The following is a 19,191-nucleotide window of genomic DNA, read 5'->3' as shown; positions in this document are numbered from 1 at the left end:
AGATTCATAGGTTCATAAATAGAACCAAAATCATTTAACCCAGCTGTTTTTTTTCCAGACATTCTAGTGAATAGTGAAAAGCTCTACTTCTTCAGTCTCAAATATAATAACATTAGCAGCATCTATCTCTATAAACAAAAAATCTCAATTTGTGTAGTTTGTATGCATACAGACAAGAACAACTTCAAACAACATGATAAATATATGTACATGAATATTCTGCAGAATAATAATTAAAAAAAACAGCTGAAGGATTTTGTAAGCAGTAGAAAAAGATGGCCAGAAGAGTAAGAGTAAGAGTGAGCAATGAAAAGGGCTTGTCAACATTATCTGCTTTATTGATTTAACAGTAAAACTCTCAAGCTTAAGTTTTATGTTGTTTTTGCTGCCTATTGAAAATACAATGAAACATGGAGGAAGGCATTTCATAAACACACATCCGAGGTTTTGCATCTAGATTGAATATGTCTAGTGTTCCCTGATCATTCCACACATGAAAAAGTGAACGAATACACACGTCACAAGTACAAATATCCTTCACATTAAGTTTCTGCTTCTTTTTTATGAGAGTCTGATTGTTTTTAGGTTAATTTTCAACATTGTTAGTATGCTACACAGCCCACATCCACAGGGGAATTTATACAGTATATTCTAAAACTATTTATGTGTTAATGTATATGCATTTATTCACCATTAGAGCGATATTAAAGTATAGTTTATATTCACTGAAACGGACTATTCATAAAAAAAATATTCATATTGATATTAATAAAAATTAACTTATAGGAGTGATTTGTGGATCAATCTGAGGAGAAAATGCAGAGAGCTCTGCGGTGGTATTGAGGTTACTGTCTTCATTGATCATTATTTTATAAAGATTCGTTACAGCTTCATTAAAACCTAAGTGAAGAACCTGATTGGCTTCAGTCAGTCTGTACGTACAAACACCTGAACTGCAAGACAGCGACGTGACTATGTCAGAAAGCAAAACTGTGCTCTGGCTGACATGCTTAGTCATATCTGATTTATGTTATTTACATGTGAGTGATGACAAAACAGCTTTCTATGTAAGTAATGCTTTAAAAAGATAGGGATGCTGTCGACAGATCCAGATGTTACAGCTGAGAATTCAAGGCTACTCTGAAAATGAACTGCCGTGAGATAAAAGCACCATTAACTGCACAGAAAACATTGACGATTGTCATACTATGAGTAATTATAGTCTTGTAATAATTTATTTATTGCACAAAAAAGAACAACTCAGTGCCGAGTGTAGTGGACCTAACAGTCTAATAAATCTGATATTTAATACAAGTGACTTTTTGGTGTGTATAGTCTATAGTCCTCTAGATCGATATGAAGAGTGAAACTATTTCCTACACACATCAGAGACACACATAACCAGAGGGAACATCTACAACCAAGACACATCGTGTCTGTTACTTTTCTGTAGGCTGAATAAATAAACACAAACCTACTTTTTTTATTTCAGTGACTGTCTACGTTAATTACTGCTGTGGAAAAATATTTTCTGAATTAAATGTGAGAGAAACAGTACTATTTATAGCGTGGTGTTTAATGATCTGACTCAGGCTAAATCTCTATTGATTTCTCTGTTAAATATACAGCTCTATTGTAGATGCAACTGATTAAGCAACACAAATTACCAACACAGTAATCAAACAGCATGAGCGGAAAAGAGATATACTACTTCATAATTTGCACTATGTGCTGCTACATAACAAGTACATAAATGTAAATAAATTTTTTAGCAGTGGGTGTATTGCTAATCATCTATTCAGGAATATCCATATCTGCAATTTTAGATAAAAATACTTAAAATTCTGTTGAGTTTTATTACGCATCAGTATTGTGCATAGTGAAAAAATGCCCTAACATTTTAGTTTATTCCGTTTACCGTTTTTACATTGAGTATACTTTTGCATTAAATAGTATGTTTTGAAATAAAAGTAATTTATTACAGTTTTATTTTAACTTAAGAAGATACAGATAACTGGGTAGAATTAGGAGAATAAAGTTATTTTGTTTCAAGTTCTACAAGTTATTTAGATTAGCAGAACTGACTTTATAAATCAGTAAATATCTTTTTATTTTATACTATTCCATTTATTGATATTTATTGCAAAAGAAAATAAATGATATTCCATTAACTTAAACCATGAAGACTTCTCAAGTGTGTGATTCTCCAAGTTCCAATTAATGTTGGATTAGTTCTCCAACATTAATTCTACTCTCAGGCTCTTTGGAAAGATTCACAGAGTTTTAATATTTCTGACTAACTGCAGTCAGTCAAGAAAGGCTGAGAGAGAGAGAGAGAGAGAGAGAGAGAGAGAGAGGTGGGTGAAATGTACCTGCAGTGAGTTGAGGAGGATGAAGATGTAGGCTATGATGATGGAGAAAGGCACAAGAACTCCACACAGCCAGGTCAGGCCTAAAATTGGCAGCAAAACCAGCACTGCTTTAACCGCCGCCCTGGAAACACAGCAGATTTCTTACCATCAGTGCATGCAAGCTTTATCCAACACACACACTCACACACACACACACACACACACTCACATACAGAATAAAATTTCTCACAAACATTTTTTTTTATCTTAATCATCCAGACTGGTCCTGCCAATCTCCACCCTTACTGTGCAGCTTGGCAACTCTCGTGGTCATTCCAAACCTGACAAGCGCTACTGCTTAGTCTCACATTGTGACAATTTCCACACTAAATCGCTTTTAATTCTGTTTAGTATAAAATTACCATCCAGTTCAAGTGACTGCTAAAATGAACCAGCTGTGAGGAAAGTCGGCCTCGGCGGATGAAGGAAGCCGGTGTTTGATTTTCCCTTGCCGACGGCGCGTTTGGCCACCAACTTTCAACGCCTGCATTGATATTCTCACACACAGACCTACTGAGATTCACAGTTAAACTGCTTATACAGGAGGCCTTAATGTGTCACTTGCACTTTAGATTCTGCACTTTCACTTTCATGCCAGAACATTTCTGGTTGACTGTGGCAGCTTAATTATTATGGTTGTTTACAATATCAAGAGTAAGCCAGAATATTTATAAGCCAGTAAAACGACCACTGGAAAAAATTCAACTCACCAATGGCAGAGCAGTGGTTCACTTAGTTTAGGTTTTTTTAACTTTGCATCTTAAATGGTCAATAGCCTGTAAATCCAATTAACATTCTTTGAATTACTATTAAATAAAATAAAGAAATGAAATAATTTGATGATAGTTTTATAAAGAAAATCAATAAGGTCATAACTATAATTGTTGGGCAAGCGCGAGCCGACTAGCCGTCTTCAGTTAAAAAATGGCACCACCATGTGGTGAGTGAAGATGACAGAATGCATAAAAACGTGCAAGTGAAAGACTGATCCGAGAGAAGAGAAAGGACTTTACCTTATCTGTTCAGACACCTGTTCGATGGGACTAGTGCTGTCTGCCATCATCAGAGACCTTCTCTTGCCTGTTGAGATGGTAATGATAACCACACGGGTCAGCACCATGATGTTTACCTGCAGCATAAAAAAACTTGTTTCATTACACAAAATAATAAAGAAAGTCTAGATGAAGCACACAAGGACTGAAATGTAATAAAATATTATGCTTATATATTGAAAATGCTTATCAGGAGGCCAAACTGAACTGTGAATTTTAATCATGTAAGATGCATTTTCAGAAACAATAGAAGACAACAAATAAATGCCTGGAAATCTAACAGAGCTTAATTCTATTATGTGAATGTTTGTCACATATGTGTGCTATATTATATTGTTTCTATATACTATTTCTATTTACCATTTCATATACTTCCATAATGAGGAACTGTTAAATGGAACACAAGGGAGCAACAGTAATTGGATGATGAATATGAATATGAATGTAAATGTGAAGGGAAAATATCCATTCGCACCGTAATAATAAAGATGACTGGGCCAACAAAACCCCATATGACTCCGTTGTGTACACTGAGCCAGCAGTACTCGTCTGCTGAGTAGCTGCCCGAGGCTGAGGCCAGAGTAATGGAGACTATCAGGACAGGCAGACCTGCCAGAATAAAGTCATTACAATGATTAGCACATGCATATGAATCGTAGTTTTGCTGTAGTTCACCTATATACAGAGAGCTTACACTATTCATTTAGATTAGTTTGTGCACAGAATAATAGATAGTATTTTGCCCCACTGCACTATACCAGATCCAACGAATGTTTTAATGAAGGTTACACATTTGATCATGAAGAAGAAAATAATCTTAATATTTACACTACTCAGCTAAACATGCATTTATGTCCAAAAAATATTCCACCAATGCATTTTTAGTCACCAGTAGCATACATTTCTGCAAAAATGCAAAAACATTAAACCTCACTGGCGTAAACAACGTATAAAAGGTGTCTACTCAATAAGGACACCAGCCCTATTACCCCAGCCGATCAAGTAGTAGTATTTCATGTGGCGATCCTCGCTCAGGTTAACAGTTACCACCTTGCTCCAGAGTAGCAGCCCCTCCACCAACATCCAGCTAAATGCTGCCATGAAGAACAGATGCAGCAGAGCTGCCACCATTGTGCAGGCCACCTAAGGGCACAGGGTCACAGGTCAAGTGAGGTCAAAATGTAAAACAACCACATAGCGGTCACATTCCAGTTTAGCTTTCATGACAATTTCAGCAGCAGGGCCTTCGCTCCACTAGACGCGAGGGCTCTGATTTGGTTCGGTCCTCATGTTATTGTATTTATTATTTTAGCATCACACATACCTTATTATGAATAGCAGAGCCACTGCAGAGAAGGACTATTTGGGCAAAGGTCAGAGAGATGAAAAGATTCTTGTGGATGGATGTCCTCTCTGATTTTGGAATACTGTATAGACACAGGAAATGACATTCATTAACAGAATTTATCTAACCATTTTCATTTTCAAGTAATTTTAGAGACTTCATGTGTATGAACTGATTGAGCAGGTCATAAATCTTTTTGTGAAATCAGTTTTCCCAGTGCTGTACTGTTTAGCCTCTCCCAATGTGACCATTGAGCTTAATTAACTCCAGTGTAATGTTACCATAAAACCTCAGTTCTGATTACTCTGTGTGTGTGTTTAGGTGAAGAACACTAATTACCAGATTAGCAGAGTTCAATACTTCTCCTGCCTCAAAAACCGACTGTTATTGACCACTGCATACCACTCAGATCACTTAGTGGCCACAAACACTAGACAAATGATGACCAGAGACTAATAATGTGAGGCTTGCAGCAGTAACACTATACAGGAGACAGTGGGCATCAACAGTCTACCTAAACATGGATTAAATCTTTATGTCTCCACTGTGTGAAATTAAGAAGTTGCTGGCTGTTGGGGCTCTAAATAAGGCCTTACAACACACACACACACACAAACAGGGGTACGGTTGCTGTGGCATTGTATCCTTGGAAACCACTTACTCGAGCACAGTAAGCAGCATCAAGGTCACCACGAGAGCACAGAGAGACGCTCCTGATCCTATAAACGTCAGCTTGGTCAGAACCATCTCCTCGTGTTCACTCCACTGCAGAGAGGAAAGACAAAAAAAGCACATAAAATCTCGCTCTCTGTTTCTTTCACTCTATCCATCAGATGTCTAAATCAAGTCCTGTGTATTAAAACTAGGTATTTCCTGCACAGCATTTTCAGGGCGTTAATTAAAGTTCTTTAAAAAAGTTTGTAGGTTTTCACACAAAAGTACAAAGTTTAGGTGAATGATTTGCTGGCCCTAAAGCCACAGTCTGTCCACTATGATTTAACAGAAGTTAACATTGATCATCATGTTAAATAATTACACATTGGCATTCTTAATGATAATTTGCAAGTTCTGCCAAATTTCCATTTCTTCTGTAAGCTAACACAGCCCTCTACTGGACACAGTTGGAAGGTATTCACGCAGATAAATGAAATGCAGTGATTTTGCTTGAAAACTGTAGAGAATGTCAGTGAGTCTGAAATATAAAGTCTAACTGAAATCATTTTAGAAAAAATAAATGAAGTTCAAGTTCAAGTTCAACACTTGAACTTACTATCGTATGTATTTTGCTTTCCCATTAAGTTTCACTGTAGTTACTGAATAATTGATAGGAGCTACACTTTAAATAATTTACCATAGATTTTACAGTAATTTACTGGCAACCCAGGATGTAGAATTTACAGTAAACAACTGCAAACCATGTATATTAGTACATTACTTTAACTGTAGTATATTTAAAGTCATGTACATTGCATTTCCTCATTTGACTGATGCAGGATACACCTAAGCAATGCTAAAATTCGAACAGACAACCTTCTGACCTGTGACTGTGAGCTTTAACCTCAAGCTAGAAAGCCTTGAGGCACAGTTTAGAAGGTCATGTGTTCAAATACCAGCAATGCCAAACTGCTACAGTTGAGTTCTAGAGAATTACAGTACTTCACTGTAAATAGGTTTTGCAGTTATGAGTAGTAACATTTACAGCATGTTTACAGTGTAGATGTGTTTAATAGAATTTAGTTTAATAGAGGTTAATAGTGTGTTTAATAGAATAATACACCACAGGATTAAGGGCCACCAAGCACCTGTACATAGGGACTTTAATATCACACAATATACCTATAATGTAATTCTTTTATATATATATATATATATATATATATATATAAAACATTAAAATATAATCAATAACATACCCTAGCCTTCATGTAATTCATAAGGATAGCAAAGTTGGTGGTGTGGTTGCAAAAGCAGGACGTCTCATTTGGTCTGGAGTGCAACACTCTACACCCTTTGTCTGACCAATCACTCACATTGGGAGCTCTGAGAAACAGTTCACACAAAACAAATGTTAGACATTTTTTGATACTATTTTTAAGAGGTTTTTGTCATGTACTTACACTTCACTGACATTCCAGAAAATACACAAAGGTGTGACCAGCTTGGAAGACTGCTTCTACAATGAAAACAGATGTTAAATATGATGGTATTATCACCTTACTAACTCACAACTCAGTTTTAGATCAAATTTCTGAGAAACTATAAATAGATTATCATCTCTATTATGGAATATTCCAAGACATAATATAATGTCTAAAAGCTGTTTGTATCAAGGGTACATCTATAGAATATTCTAGATCTACTGTATAAAATATAATTGCCATATCAAGAATAGTAACCAGTGGACAATAGACCTCTGAAATGTGGGATTGAAACTGGCCTAGATTTGACAAACTTTGTCAACCAATCTACTCACTTATTTTATGCTGTAAATGTGTTGTGTATGTTGCACAGGTCTTGCATGTGAACAGAATACACAAATTGTCATTGCTGTCACACCTGTGTCGCTCTGCACAAGAGAATGCAGCTTCCACTTAATAAGAGTATAGTCTCAAGATAGTCTAAGCTACGATTGGTAACTTTAGTTAAAAATGGAAAAAAACAGGGATTCGTGCATCTTTACTCATATTTTGGTTCACTAAAGCCTTCAGTATAAAAATAATTTTGGAGGGTGGAAAATTCAACCCATGCAAATCATTGAAATTTTACTTAAGTATATTTGTCAGCAAGAGAAATATATAATAATGGGTAAATTCTACCCACAATACAGATTCTACCTAATATATACGTACCTAGTAATATACACCAATCAGGCAGAAAATTATGACCATCTGCCTAATATTGTGTTGGTCCCTCTTTTGCTGCCAAAACAGCCCTGACCTGTCAAGGCATGGACTCCACTAGATCCCTGAAGATGCTCTGATCCAGTCGTCTAGCCATTACAATTTGGCCCTTGTCCAAATCGCTCAAATTCTTACATTTGCCTATTTTTCCTCACACATCATCTTTGAGGACAAAATGTTCACTTGCTGTCTAATATATCCCACCCACTAACAGATGCCATGATGAGGAGATAATTAGTGTCATTTACCTGTCAGTGGTCATAATGTAATGCCTGATCGGTGTATGTTGGTTTGCATGCACATGAAAAAATATCTCAGGTACATCAGATTTTCAGTCTTAATTAATTAACACTTATTTTCCATACCAGTTTTACAGTAGACAAAGTATACTGCACAGACACTGGGACATTCTCTTCCCTCGACACGTCTCGCACTGTGGCTGATATGACTGCTGTAGCCAGGTGACCAAACACAGAACTGAGAAAAAAAAATCGGAAAAGCTTTACCCCAATATATACCTTGATTCTAAAACAAAAAAAAGCTAAATTGAATCTACTGTTGAATATTCAGCCATATTGAATGCTCCTACTGTCCACTCTCTTGCTTCTTGTCTATAAATGCTTTAAAGTCTGTTCTGGACAGAACCTCCATCATGTTGCTGTAGTAAGTATGAATGAACATCACATTCTTGTGACCTGCAAATGACAAGTATGTTAAGTGTAGCCATATACATTCAAGTAGCATGATTGTTTAATCTTGTATTTTGGATTATTGTCACATTTCATGGCAACATTTCAGATCCCAAATCAGTGCTCTGCTGTGCTTCGCATATCTCGGATATATAGGTCTCGTACTGACTCTGAGCCATTCTGGCCCAGAGACAGCAAAGCTACATCACACTAATACAATATAAAGTATGTGGACACCTGACCATCAAACTGTTACCACAAACTGAAGCACACAATTGTCAAGAATGTTATTGTATATTGTTCCACTACAGTTTTCCTTAAACTGGAACTATGTAGCTTAAACCTGTTCCAGCATGACAACATACCTGTGCACAAAGCACAGAGATCCATGAAGACATGGACTGTTAAGGTTGGAGTGGAAGAACTCCAGTGTCCTGGGATGAAATGGAACACTGACTGAACCCCAGACCTCTTAACTCAATATTAGTGCCTGATCTCATTAACACTCCTGTAGCTGAATGAACACAAATCACCACAGCCACGCTCCAACATCTATTAGAATACCTTCTCAAAAGAGTGGAGATTGTTATATCAGTAAATCTAGAATGGAATGTTCAACGATCACATATGGGTGTGATGGTGAAGGTTCCTTTAACTTTGGGTTATATAGTGTACATTCTATCATGATTGTTATTTGTTTCCTGTCTGTATGTAGTGTTGTGTATTCTACATTACATGGTGTATATTTATCCAACTGTTCAACTGAGATTTGTGAAGCAAAGCATGAACATTTAGTCTTTAATCTCATGAAATCCAACCATAAATTATTATGGTGAAAAATATTATATGATGTAAGTCTGAAATGAAATGTACTATAATTTAGCACAATATTTCTCACCAAGGGAGTGAAGTCTCTGGATTTCTGTCTCTGAAATAAGGATTTCCTCTTGGCTGCTGGAGTGATTACCCTGTGTTGAGGGTTTATATACATTACTGCAGTTTGTATCAGGTAATGTTCGTGGCTCCATATGAACATCTGCAAAAACAAACACACCCATACAATCCAACAATTAGCATGTACTGCAAAAATAGGTAACCTATGCAGCAATTTTAATCTTTAAAAGACTTCTGTAACCATGGCATTCAAGCGATCATTGGGCAATTATTACAAATCATACAGTATAAGAAATCCCAAACTGGTGAAAACATTAGTCAATTTGAGAGTTCAGAATTATACATTTCTGTGAAATAAATCTCTTTTTAGGCTATGGGGCCCTAAAGTTATTAGTCTTCATATGTTTTAATGTTTATATTAAGTGGCATGTACATATGTTTACCCTTCTGTCAAGGCATCAAAACCATTCACAATATCTTACCTATGTTTTTTGTTAAAAGTACAAAGCATTTCTTGTCTGTGAAGATTGAATCAGCCAGAGCCCAGAGTATTTTTTCAATACTCTCGACAACCGTAAATGGTCTAAGGTTAATCTGTAGACACAAAAGTAAAAAAAAAGTTAAATATAGAACAGAAGTGACTATGAACATATAGGCATTTATCACACACCAATGAATTTTGGAACATACACCTAATGGCTTCATATCCAACCACTGCCTGGTTAAGACAGGATCAATGAGTCCACTGGCTAGGATCAGGTAGCTGGAAGCCATGGACCTAAGGACTCCAGACGGGACAGATGTTTTATTAACTTGAGAAGCTGCAGCCTGCTCAATGGTTTGTGTGAGTTGTAGCATGTCAGATGGTGTGATGATGTCTGGATCTGTCTCAATAGCCTTCATAAGAGACTGAGCAAGTGAACTCAGCCAATTCAATTCATGTTCTGTGGATGAAGATGAATTACGATCTGCTAACTCCTATGGAGAGAAAACCATTTAGCGGTCTCCAGTGTAAACACGAAAAGGTAAACTCTGATAAGATAAAGCTTTAAAGAAAATATCTGTGTAAAGCAGATAAGAAAGCTCTCATACTCACAGGGATGGTATGATGATCTTTGCTGATTTGTGTAAAAAATGGGGTCCTGGGAAATTTGGATATGCCAATGTCATCCAGAAGCTCTATGCTCAAAACAATCAATAAATAAAAACAATCAAAAAGTAATCCTTCCATGCACTAACCTATGAGATTTGGAAAGAGAATTTAACTACTGTGATAGACTACATCTTTTACTAGTAAATACTAACAAACCATCAATTCAGGGACATTTTTACACACTGCTATATAAACAGAAAACCTGTTTACTTGAAAGCCATTTACACTTAAAGTTTAGAGGTAGTTGTTGAGAATACATTAACACATATACATAAGATATGCAGTACATTTGTAGACTGATACCATAATATCTTAGACTGTAGACTGATACCACAATAAAGGGTGCTTTTAAATTAAGCTCTAAATCTGTATTAGATTTGTTCATGCTTTCTGAGCTGAGACTACTTTTTCAGAGGGAGGACATACTGTGAAGGCTTACACATGCCTCCTCAGAGACACACAAAGCTAGCCAACTGCTGCTCACAGGGTGGTGTAGCACACTCAGAAGAATGCACTCTCCACCCTCTTCCATGTGTATGAGCTCACAGACATCTAGGATTGTCTTGTGATTGACTGGAGAGAAAAAGTAGACCATCCCTCCCACCCAGGAAATTAAGCCAAGTTTGCTCTCTTTGAATCCTGGCCACGAATGGCTATAGCATCATGGGATTTAAACTCACGCTCTTCAGATGATAGGGTGAATGCTTTTTTTTGTTGCACCACTGAGGAGTAAAACAATCTTGCTGTTTAGTTAGCTCTACCCCATTTTCAGTTATTTGTATGTCTTGATAACTGTGTCACATTTGCTTCCAGAAATTTCTGATATTTACTGGAATTCATACATCTACCCGCGAAATATTTCCTATGTCATGGACTGTTACACAATCCACAACAAGCTTAACCGTGTTCCATTTCATCAAATGCCGCTCCTTTATTGTCTCCACACATAGCTTTGGTGATTGTAGCAAAAAAGCTGTCTTTTTAAATTCTGTAAAGTATTTATTATAGTAAACAGATTTTTTAGTAGAGTAAATAGGTTTTCTGTTCTTTTCTCAGTAAAATGAAACATGTTGAAATCCATGTCCATGGTAATTAAATCAGGTCATTGTTTATGTGAATTGTGTGTGTGTCTAATCAGTGTATAGAGTTATTACCTTTAGGAAATTGGCAGACACCTCCTCTTTGTGTATCACAATCGTCATAGGTCCATTCTCCATTGCCAGGGTGAAATGTTACACAGTTCTCATTGTTGGGCATCTGGTCTAAAGAAAACAGTGCAATACTGTGAACTCAAATGCAACCAGAAGATTGAATAGTTTGGCCAGTTGAATACTGTTGCATAAACATATACAGTTCATGAGTAAGAGACTGAGGAGAGAGAGCCTGGAGTGTTTTCATCATAAGATGGGAATGTATTAGAGAAAGTGTTTGTTTTGAAGGGTGGTATTCTGAATTACAACATGCATGATATATTTATGACTATTTAGGGCTGAGTTTCCCAGTTACAATTTGGCAACGTCCCTGTGTTCATTATGACTTGGGAACCAGCAGAGAACCTCTGCAGCAGTGGAAATATTTACACACAATGACCTACAAAAGGCAGCAAGGAGTCGAGCATTTAATCCAATTTAACCTGGCCACAATGCCTAAAGATTAGGCAATTAGGCATGCCTAAAACTCATTCAACAGTCTTTTACCTTGACACTGGATGTAGCCCCAGTGAGTCTTTAAAGAAGATGTCATTTCCAACCTAAATATGCCCCATCTGAAAAGCAGGCCAGAAGGAATGAGTGAACACTCTTTTTCCATAGATTGGATTTCTCTGGCATCCAGCACCTGATCCCACACGTGCAGCTGAGTAATGCTGCCACAGAAGGCCTCGTCACTTTTGAAGGAACTGCCGAACTCATCTTGCTCTTGGCCTATGATGAAAATCCCACCGCCCCCGATGTAGCCTGATGAGTGCAGGGAAATGCCACGTCTAACTTCCTGACCATCCACTGAGATTGCCCATTTGCCACCATTTCCAGTCCAGCTCACACATATGGAATGCCAGGAGGCATCATTGGCAAAGACGGATATGTATGGGCCATGTTTACCGTGTACCAGCAGAGCAAGCTGAATAGGTTGATTTGGCATGACTCTGGCTCGTAGCTGGAACTCGTTAATGAAGGAGCGTACGGAATAAGAAAACACAGTGGAAGGCCCATGGCAAGTGGGACTAAAATGAAGACGAGCGCAAATAGTCACAGCAGTCATGCTTGAGAACGTGTACAGCAAACGTGCGGACTGAAGTTCACTTCTGTCCAGGAATTTCAGGATTAAGGTACCTTGGAAAACAGATATAGCAGTGAATATTTGTTGTTAACATTTATGTAATTTATGTATGATTTTATCAATTAAGATTAAGAATGCTAGAGGATATTAATATAATGTTCATTTTACTCCTTAGAAGACAGGCAGAGACTAAATCTATATTTGCTGAATATAAAAATTAAAAAAAAAAAAAACCAGCAAACAAACAAACATAAAAATGTTCTCAAATTAATCCTAAAATTAAACAAAAAGCTAATGACCAGCATAAGATAACTGTCAGCCAAATGAAAGATTCTGTTTGTTTGTTTGTTTGTTTGTTTTTGGGCACACTGAGGCACATATATATACATATATGCAGTCTCATATTTACACATGACAGAAAGAAAATCAAGGAATGTGGTATTTGTTGTTCACCATTTATTTCAGGAGCTCTTCTTGCAATCCACACAGGCTCTGAAATGTTCAAGGACTGTAGAAAATTGGTCAGGTTTTGTTTCTCTGCAGCACTGGATATGACTGCCAGGGATCCTGACTGCTGAATACACGACTGATTGACTGCATGCCAGCGTAGCCTGGCTGGATGATACTCATAATAAACTTCCTCATTTGGCCATAAACTTTTGATTTCCACATTAATGGCAAGAGCTGTCAAAAGAGATCACGGCATGTGGTAAACGCAGATCAGCATCATGATGCATTATTTTTCATAGCTGACACACCCTGTCTATGAAATATTACAATATTCGCTTGCTGAAAAAGTGTCTGAAATAGTTTAGTACAAATACAAGAGTGTGTAGTGACTTTAAAGAAAAGTGACCAAACGTGAGGAACAATTGGAAACAATTGATGGTGAAGGTTCAGTTGAATTCCTACATGATATGAGAAAGTAATGGCAAATCTTTTACAATTTTAATATCACCTTTTCCAATGCAGTGCTGAATCAAGACCTGGAAAGGACAAAAAGCACATTATAAAGCTCTGAATAACTACTGATCTCATCTTCATCTTAAACTTGAGAACCAAGTGTACTCACAATGACATTAGAGCAGAGGAGTTTCAGTAAGTGCATCCTGTACCTAAAACAGGTCACTTTGTTAAGATGTGTAAGGCAAAACACATCACTCCAAAATATTTACGGCATTTAAACATATCCTAGGGAATATTTTACACAGAATTACACAGAGGAAACCTCTGTATTTACTGTAAAAGCTCTAAATGTTAGCCTACTTCCTTCAAAACACACCAAGCATTCGGTGGATAAATGAAGAAGTATTTCTTCTCAGATAAACGGAAAAGTGTGTCCTACCTTTTTAAAAGTGTTTCCCTGTGTGCAGTAAATACTGTTTCTAAAGTTGTTCTTGCTCTCTGAAGTTTAGAAAGCGACTCAGATGTCAGACTGAAGAAACTCCTCAGAGGAGAAGGACAGCTCATTAACATGAACACACGGTCGAGCTCGAGCTGGAGAGCTGGTGTGTGCGCGCGCGCAGCCAATCCCGCGTGAGACTGCGTACTTAAACGGCCGCAAATGAAGTATATACAATGAAATCAACAACAACAACAACAACAATAATAATAATAATAATAATAATCATGTATAACGGTAGTAAAGTGTCGTCACTAGAGCAAAGGTCTTAATTACACTATTATTTAATATCTTTTTTCTTTTATATTTATTAATTCTAATTTAATACTTAATTATCGTTATACTTAATTATACAATATGGCCAAAGGTTTGTGCACACCTGACCGTCATACCCATATGAGGTTCTTCCGCAAACTAGTTGGCCAAAATGTTTGAAGCTTACAATTGTATAGAATGTCTCTGGATGTAGAGTTACAGTTTCTCTTCACTGGAACTAAGAGGCTCAAACCCTGTTCCAGCATGACAATGCCCCTGAGCACAAAGCACAGAGCTCCATGAAGCCATGGTGTGTTAAGGTTGGAGTGGAAGAACTCGAGTGTCCTGCACAGAGCCCTGACTCTGACTTAAACCCACTGAACATCTTTGGGATGAACTGGAACACTGAACTTCAGACCTTCTCACCTATGATCTCACTAATACTCTTGCAGCTGAATAAGCAAAAATCCCCACAGCCACAGCCTCTAACATCTAGTGAAAAGACTGCCCAGAAGAGTGGAACTTATTATATATTATAGTGTGTGTGTGTGTGTGTACCCTCTGATTACAATTTTTTTCTCACTATGATGTCAGACAAACTAGCTAATTTTGTTATGGAGTAAAAAAAACACACAGCAATTACTAGATCATTAAGTGTGCCAAATCCTGCCTAAGTGGAAATAAGGCTGCACACATTTTGCTTAGAGTTTCCCAGCCAGTGTTCCCAAGATCCATCCATCCATCTGACCAGAATAAAGCAGTTACTAAAGATGAATGAATAAATATTATACTAGAATGGTTGTTCTTTAACCAACAGTTTTTCTTTAATTTTACATCAGATATTTATTAATTCAAAAGGCTTTGTTTGGAGAAAAAAAAAAAAGAGGTGAGATGTGTGTTGTATTTCTTCATGTAGGGGTAGTAAAGGGTTTTGATCAGTTTGAGTTTAGATAATTTTATCCATTTAATCATTTACCAAAATGTTCATTTAAATATTCGTATTTGCTGATGTGGTCTTCATCTTTGGGTTCATATAAATTAAATAAATGTCCTTGCTTGATATTGTTTTACATACCGAATCCAGCATTATGTCTTCTAAATGATGATTTCTGATCAGCAGTCCAGCACTTTCACGGCTAAGATACCACATCCCCCTGGATATTCCCAGGATATCATATTCTCTCGGAGGGTAGCAATAATTCTGCAGTTGACTCAGCCTGATTTATAAAGACAGTCGCAACTAATGGCATAAATTAACACAGCAGCTTTCTGAGACACCACACAGACAAGTTCATGACCAGACTAATATGAACAACCACAGAAAGAGAGCTTACTCAATACAGAAACAGATCTGCAGCTTAATGAAACAACAGTGTAGCTATCATCAGTCTTTATTATGATAAATTATAATACATAACCTATTGAATTATTCCATGATTGTAAAGAAACTGCTATTGTTTAATGACAGGGACACGTGATAGGAGCTGTAAAACAGTTGTGCAAAGGTGCAAAACAGTGCATACAAAATGAGGGAGTTGGAAATATGGAAATTATTTAAAAAGAAGAAAATGACATAACACAATACTTAATATTTTTTTGCATTACCAACTGCACCATACTTCTACATCCTTGGTAATACACACCCTTACCTATATTATATATAAACAAGAACATCCACTCTAAACAAGAAATGTATTATTTATCCCCACACAAGCATAATGACGGGTAAAAAAGATTACAGTGCCTCTAAGGTTACAGTACCACTTCATGGAAAAATGTGCATGTTGGATATTCTTTTATTATTCAAACTGGTGCTTAAACAAGTGTAAAGAACATTTCTCCTGTATGTGATAGACACACAGCTTAAACCCAGCGAACGTCTCTGGAGCACGAGCTGACACCCGAGGACAGTGAGTACACGATTTTAGGAACGGTTCGGTTTCTCGGGCCTTGAGCTGATTCCTGGACCTCAGCTTTCACGAAGATCCTGGATTGCTCGTTTTCATCGCTTCTTTCATCAAACAGTTCTGCTAGAGAGCGTAATGCAGAGTGCAGGTCATCTCGTGCATCCATGACACTCTTTAAACACGGCAGCTGGAGAGTATCAGCGGAGCACACGTCCGTCTGTCTTGGTAATCCATGCACAAGGCTACTAATGGTCATGGTCAAAGACTGGATTGTATCTCTGAATGATCTGAGACCAACATCGCTGCCTCTACCTGTAGAATAATCCACATGTGATATATCGCAAATATTTCAATATGGTAAGATAATGATATGAAAGTAAATACTGAAACAGAAAGATATACCTCTCAGAGTGCGAGACAAGGAGGAGTGAAGCTGCTGGAGGGCGTGGTTTAGCTGAAAGAGCTTGGAGGCCGTGTTTATCAGACGTCCCATCTGCACAGCATCAGACCTCTCTGGATCATTCTCAAGAGGGTCAGGCTTCTCCTGGACAAAGAACAAAGTCACAGGTACACCTTTATTGTTGGAGACAGAATAAAAACACTACACAAATACTACAGATTTCTTATTTTATACACATTTTGCCTGAAGCTTTCAATTTGTCTTCCACCGTCATTCACCAGACTTCATAATCAAGCTTTTCCCACATGTTCTATAAAGTATAGTGTTTTAGTGTATTTTGTTTTAATTTCTGTCTTAACATTTAGTAACTTTAAAGTTCATATAAAATTCAAGTATAAGGCACTAAAGTGATCCTGATATATAAGTTTGTGTGCATGTTGACCACTCTTAAAATAAATCGTAAATCCACTGGATCAAGAATATCTGCCTGCCTCTAATCTTCGTGTTCCAGTGTCCAAAGGACAGATAAAAGAATAATAGCACCCTGCTAAATGTTTACAAAGGGGCTGCAGTTTGTGTGCACAAAAACAATAACGCTGAAGTGATAGATGACATTTGGTTCAACGCATGCATTATCTTAATGACAGCATGGCCAAAAACCGCTACGATAAGCGCCCACATCGTCTCACTAGCGTTGTACACTGCTAATTCTTTGTAGGGGAGCAGTCATAGGTGTAAAGTCTTTCTGTCAGCATCAAACCAATGAAAGTTTCTGACTACGTACCATGTGGCAGTGAATGTAGCTTTGCAGATTATTAGCCACCTCCAGCATTTTCACTTTAAGGTTCTGTAAAATCTGTAGAACATTTTGGTGTAAATATTAAGTGTACGAGGAATACAGTGGAGAAAACCAATAAAACAGTTATTCTAAATATGGGTATGAAAAAGTCTGAACATTCCTGCGCTATGTTAAAAGAATGCAATGGAGCTGAAGAAAAATAACCTGAGCTCTAGGTTGAGCTAACTGAGCGTGTCTGAGCATCTCTCTGCTGATAAGGCGAGCCTCCTCCAGAAGAGCTCGCACACCTCGGCACATTCCCTCCCGCAAACACATCCCAGCAGACCTCTGAGGAGAAACAGGGGTGGGAAAGAAAGAAAAAAAAAAAAACAAAAACAACACATTATTTGCATATGTGTAAAATTCTATTTAGAAGTGCTGTATGAAAAGGGATTAATCGAGCTGAAGACAGAACCTCACTTTGCCTACGGTGTCTGATCCGTGTTCAGTCAGATGAAGCTGAGTGCCAGTTATTGCTGCCAGGTGAGCAGCGGTGCTCAGAGCTGCATCCGTACTCCTACACATCTTCCTCTGGGCCTCTGTCACCATAGAGGAGATTTCAGATTCACAGCCCTGAAGAAACAGAATGGACATCGAGTTTAAACTGACACTATAAATTATTTTTATAAGCCTAGAAGATTTTGGTGCATTAACTGGATGTTCATGTTTGAAATTCATTGTGAAAGTAATTTGTGTTTATGGTTATGGGGTAAAATCAAATGTCCTGCACAGAGCCCTGACTCTGACTCAACCCCACTGAACCTCTGTGATGACGTGGAACACTGACTGAACCTCAGACCTCCTCAATCTTACAACATCAGTGTCTGATCTCACCAATGCTGTTGTAGCTGAATGAACACAAATCCCCACAGCCATGCTCCAACATCTAGTGGAAAACCTTCACAGAAGACTGGAGGCAATTATAGCAGCAAAAGTGGGGACAAAAGTGTTGGCAGCGCTCGACTCCACCCAGCATGCAATAATCTGCATAAACTAACTGATCATTTATTTTGAAAGGAATAACATAATCCACAAAAAGAATCCATACCATAGTGGTGTGATCAGTGAAGTTATCCACCACCACATACTTTCTCTCTACATTGTTTTTTCTAGATGTGCTTCAAGCAACAGCATAAAAATATCACAGAGACCACAGACAGTGTGTATTGCCTCACAAGACCAAAAGTGCCTGAATGCACTAGTCAAACAAAGTTCACATAGATAAGGTTGATGTGCAGTAACCTCTCTTTTACTCCATGCAATCCTTTCTTATTCTCTGAACTTCACTTTCCACCAGGTGAATTTTATTTGTGCTGGATCTGACCGTTGCTTTAGCTCATGCAGTAGAAAGGCTAAGTTTTTGTTGTCCCTTGTATCACCATAGCAAAAGCATTGCATAAAATGTTGTCACCTCTGCTCATATAATATTTATGATTGTCATGTATTCATCCCTGAACTCCTATATGGTCATATCAAACTTTTTTCTTCTAGAGCTATAAACTGTAATGATTTATAACCCCACTATCTGGTAACACCCAGAAGAGGATGGTTCCCCTTTTTGAGTATTGTTCCTCTCAGTCAACATCCCATCCCGAGAGTTAGATCCACATCCAAACAGAAATCAAATCAACTGCTGTTTAAGGCTCAACTCATCCAAGTCCAACATTA

The 19,191-nt window shown here is 37.5% G+C and overlaps 2 protein-coding genes across 3 annotated transcripts in view; both read right to left on the bottom strand.

Moving 5' to 3' along the window:
- LOC131360440 (adhesion G-protein coupled receptor D2) overlaps nucleotides 1-14,226 on the bottom strand; it is a 58,866-nt gene extending 44,640 nt beyond the window's left edge. The window contains exons 1-20 of one of the 2 annotated variants that reach the window (XM_058400920.1): nucleotides 14,067-14,226; nucleotides 13,794-13,836; nucleotides 13,680-13,707; nucleotides 13,175-13,405; nucleotides 12,142-12,774; nucleotides 11,599-11,706; nucleotides 10,388-10,470; nucleotides 9,982-10,269; nucleotides 9,774-9,885; nucleotides 9,296-9,433; nucleotides 8,298-8,403; nucleotides 8,074-8,185; nucleotides 6,926-6,981; nucleotides 6,722-6,848; nucleotides 5,470-5,573; nucleotides 4,788-4,890; nucleotides 4,453-4,606; nucleotides 3,939-4,072; nucleotides 3,425-3,540; nucleotides 2,373-2,493 (exon numbers count right to left, since the gene is read on the bottom strand). In XM_058400920.1, the coding sequence (XP_058256903.1) occupies nucleotides 2,373-2,493; nucleotides 3,425-3,540; nucleotides 3,939-4,072; nucleotides 4,453-4,606; nucleotides 4,788-4,890; nucleotides 5,470-5,573; nucleotides 6,722-6,848; nucleotides 6,926-6,981; nucleotides 8,074-8,185; nucleotides 8,298-8,403; nucleotides 9,296-9,433; nucleotides 9,774-9,885; nucleotides 9,982-10,269; nucleotides 10,388-10,470; nucleotides 11,599-11,706; nucleotides 12,142-12,774; nucleotides 13,175-13,405; nucleotides 13,680-13,707; nucleotides 13,794-13,836; nucleotides 14,067-14,197 (2,928 nt within the window). In that variant the 5' untranslated portion in view covers nucleotides 14,198-14,226. The remainder of the gene's footprint in view (nucleotides 1-2,372; nucleotides 2,494-3,424; nucleotides 3,541-3,938; nucleotides 4,073-4,452; nucleotides 4,607-4,787; nucleotides 4,891-5,469; nucleotides 5,574-6,721; nucleotides 6,849-6,925; nucleotides 6,982-8,073; nucleotides 8,186-8,297; nucleotides 8,404-9,295; nucleotides 9,434-9,773; nucleotides 9,886-9,981; nucleotides 10,270-10,387; nucleotides 10,471-11,598; nucleotides 11,707-12,141; nucleotides 12,775-13,174; nucleotides 13,406-13,679; nucleotides 13,708-13,793; nucleotides 13,837-14,066) is intronic. The other variant, XM_058400921.1, reaches the window with a different exon arrangement.
- Nucleotides 14,227-15,760: 1,534 nt separating this feature from the next.
- The window catches only part of kif14 (kinesin family member 14), an 18,041-nt gene continuing 14,610 nt past the window's right edge, over nucleotides 15,761-19,191 (bottom strand). The window contains exons 25-29 of the mRNA XM_058401800.1: nucleotides 17,944-18,096; nucleotides 17,689-17,811; nucleotides 17,470-17,541; nucleotides 16,688-16,829; nucleotides 15,761-16,597 (exon numbers count right to left, since the gene is read on the bottom strand). Coding sequence (XP_058257783.1) covers nucleotides 16,242-16,597; nucleotides 16,688-16,829; nucleotides 17,470-17,541; nucleotides 17,689-17,811; nucleotides 17,944-18,096 — 846 coding nt within the window. The 3' untranslated portion in view covers nucleotides 15,761-16,241. The remainder of the gene's footprint in view (nucleotides 16,598-16,687; nucleotides 16,830-17,469; nucleotides 17,542-17,688; nucleotides 17,812-17,943; nucleotides 18,097-19,191) is intronic.

This window comes from Hemibagrus wyckioides, linkage group LG10 (genome assembly GCF_019097595.1).
Source record: "Hemibagrus wyckioides isolate EC202008001 linkage group LG10, SWU_Hwy_1.0, whole genome shotgun sequence".
NCBI lineage: Eukaryota > Metazoa > Chordata > Actinopteri > Siluriformes > Bagridae > Hemibagrus > Hemibagrus wyckioides.
Note: the sequence above shows the minus strand (reverse complement) of the source record. Positions and strands in the feature narration are given on the sequence as shown.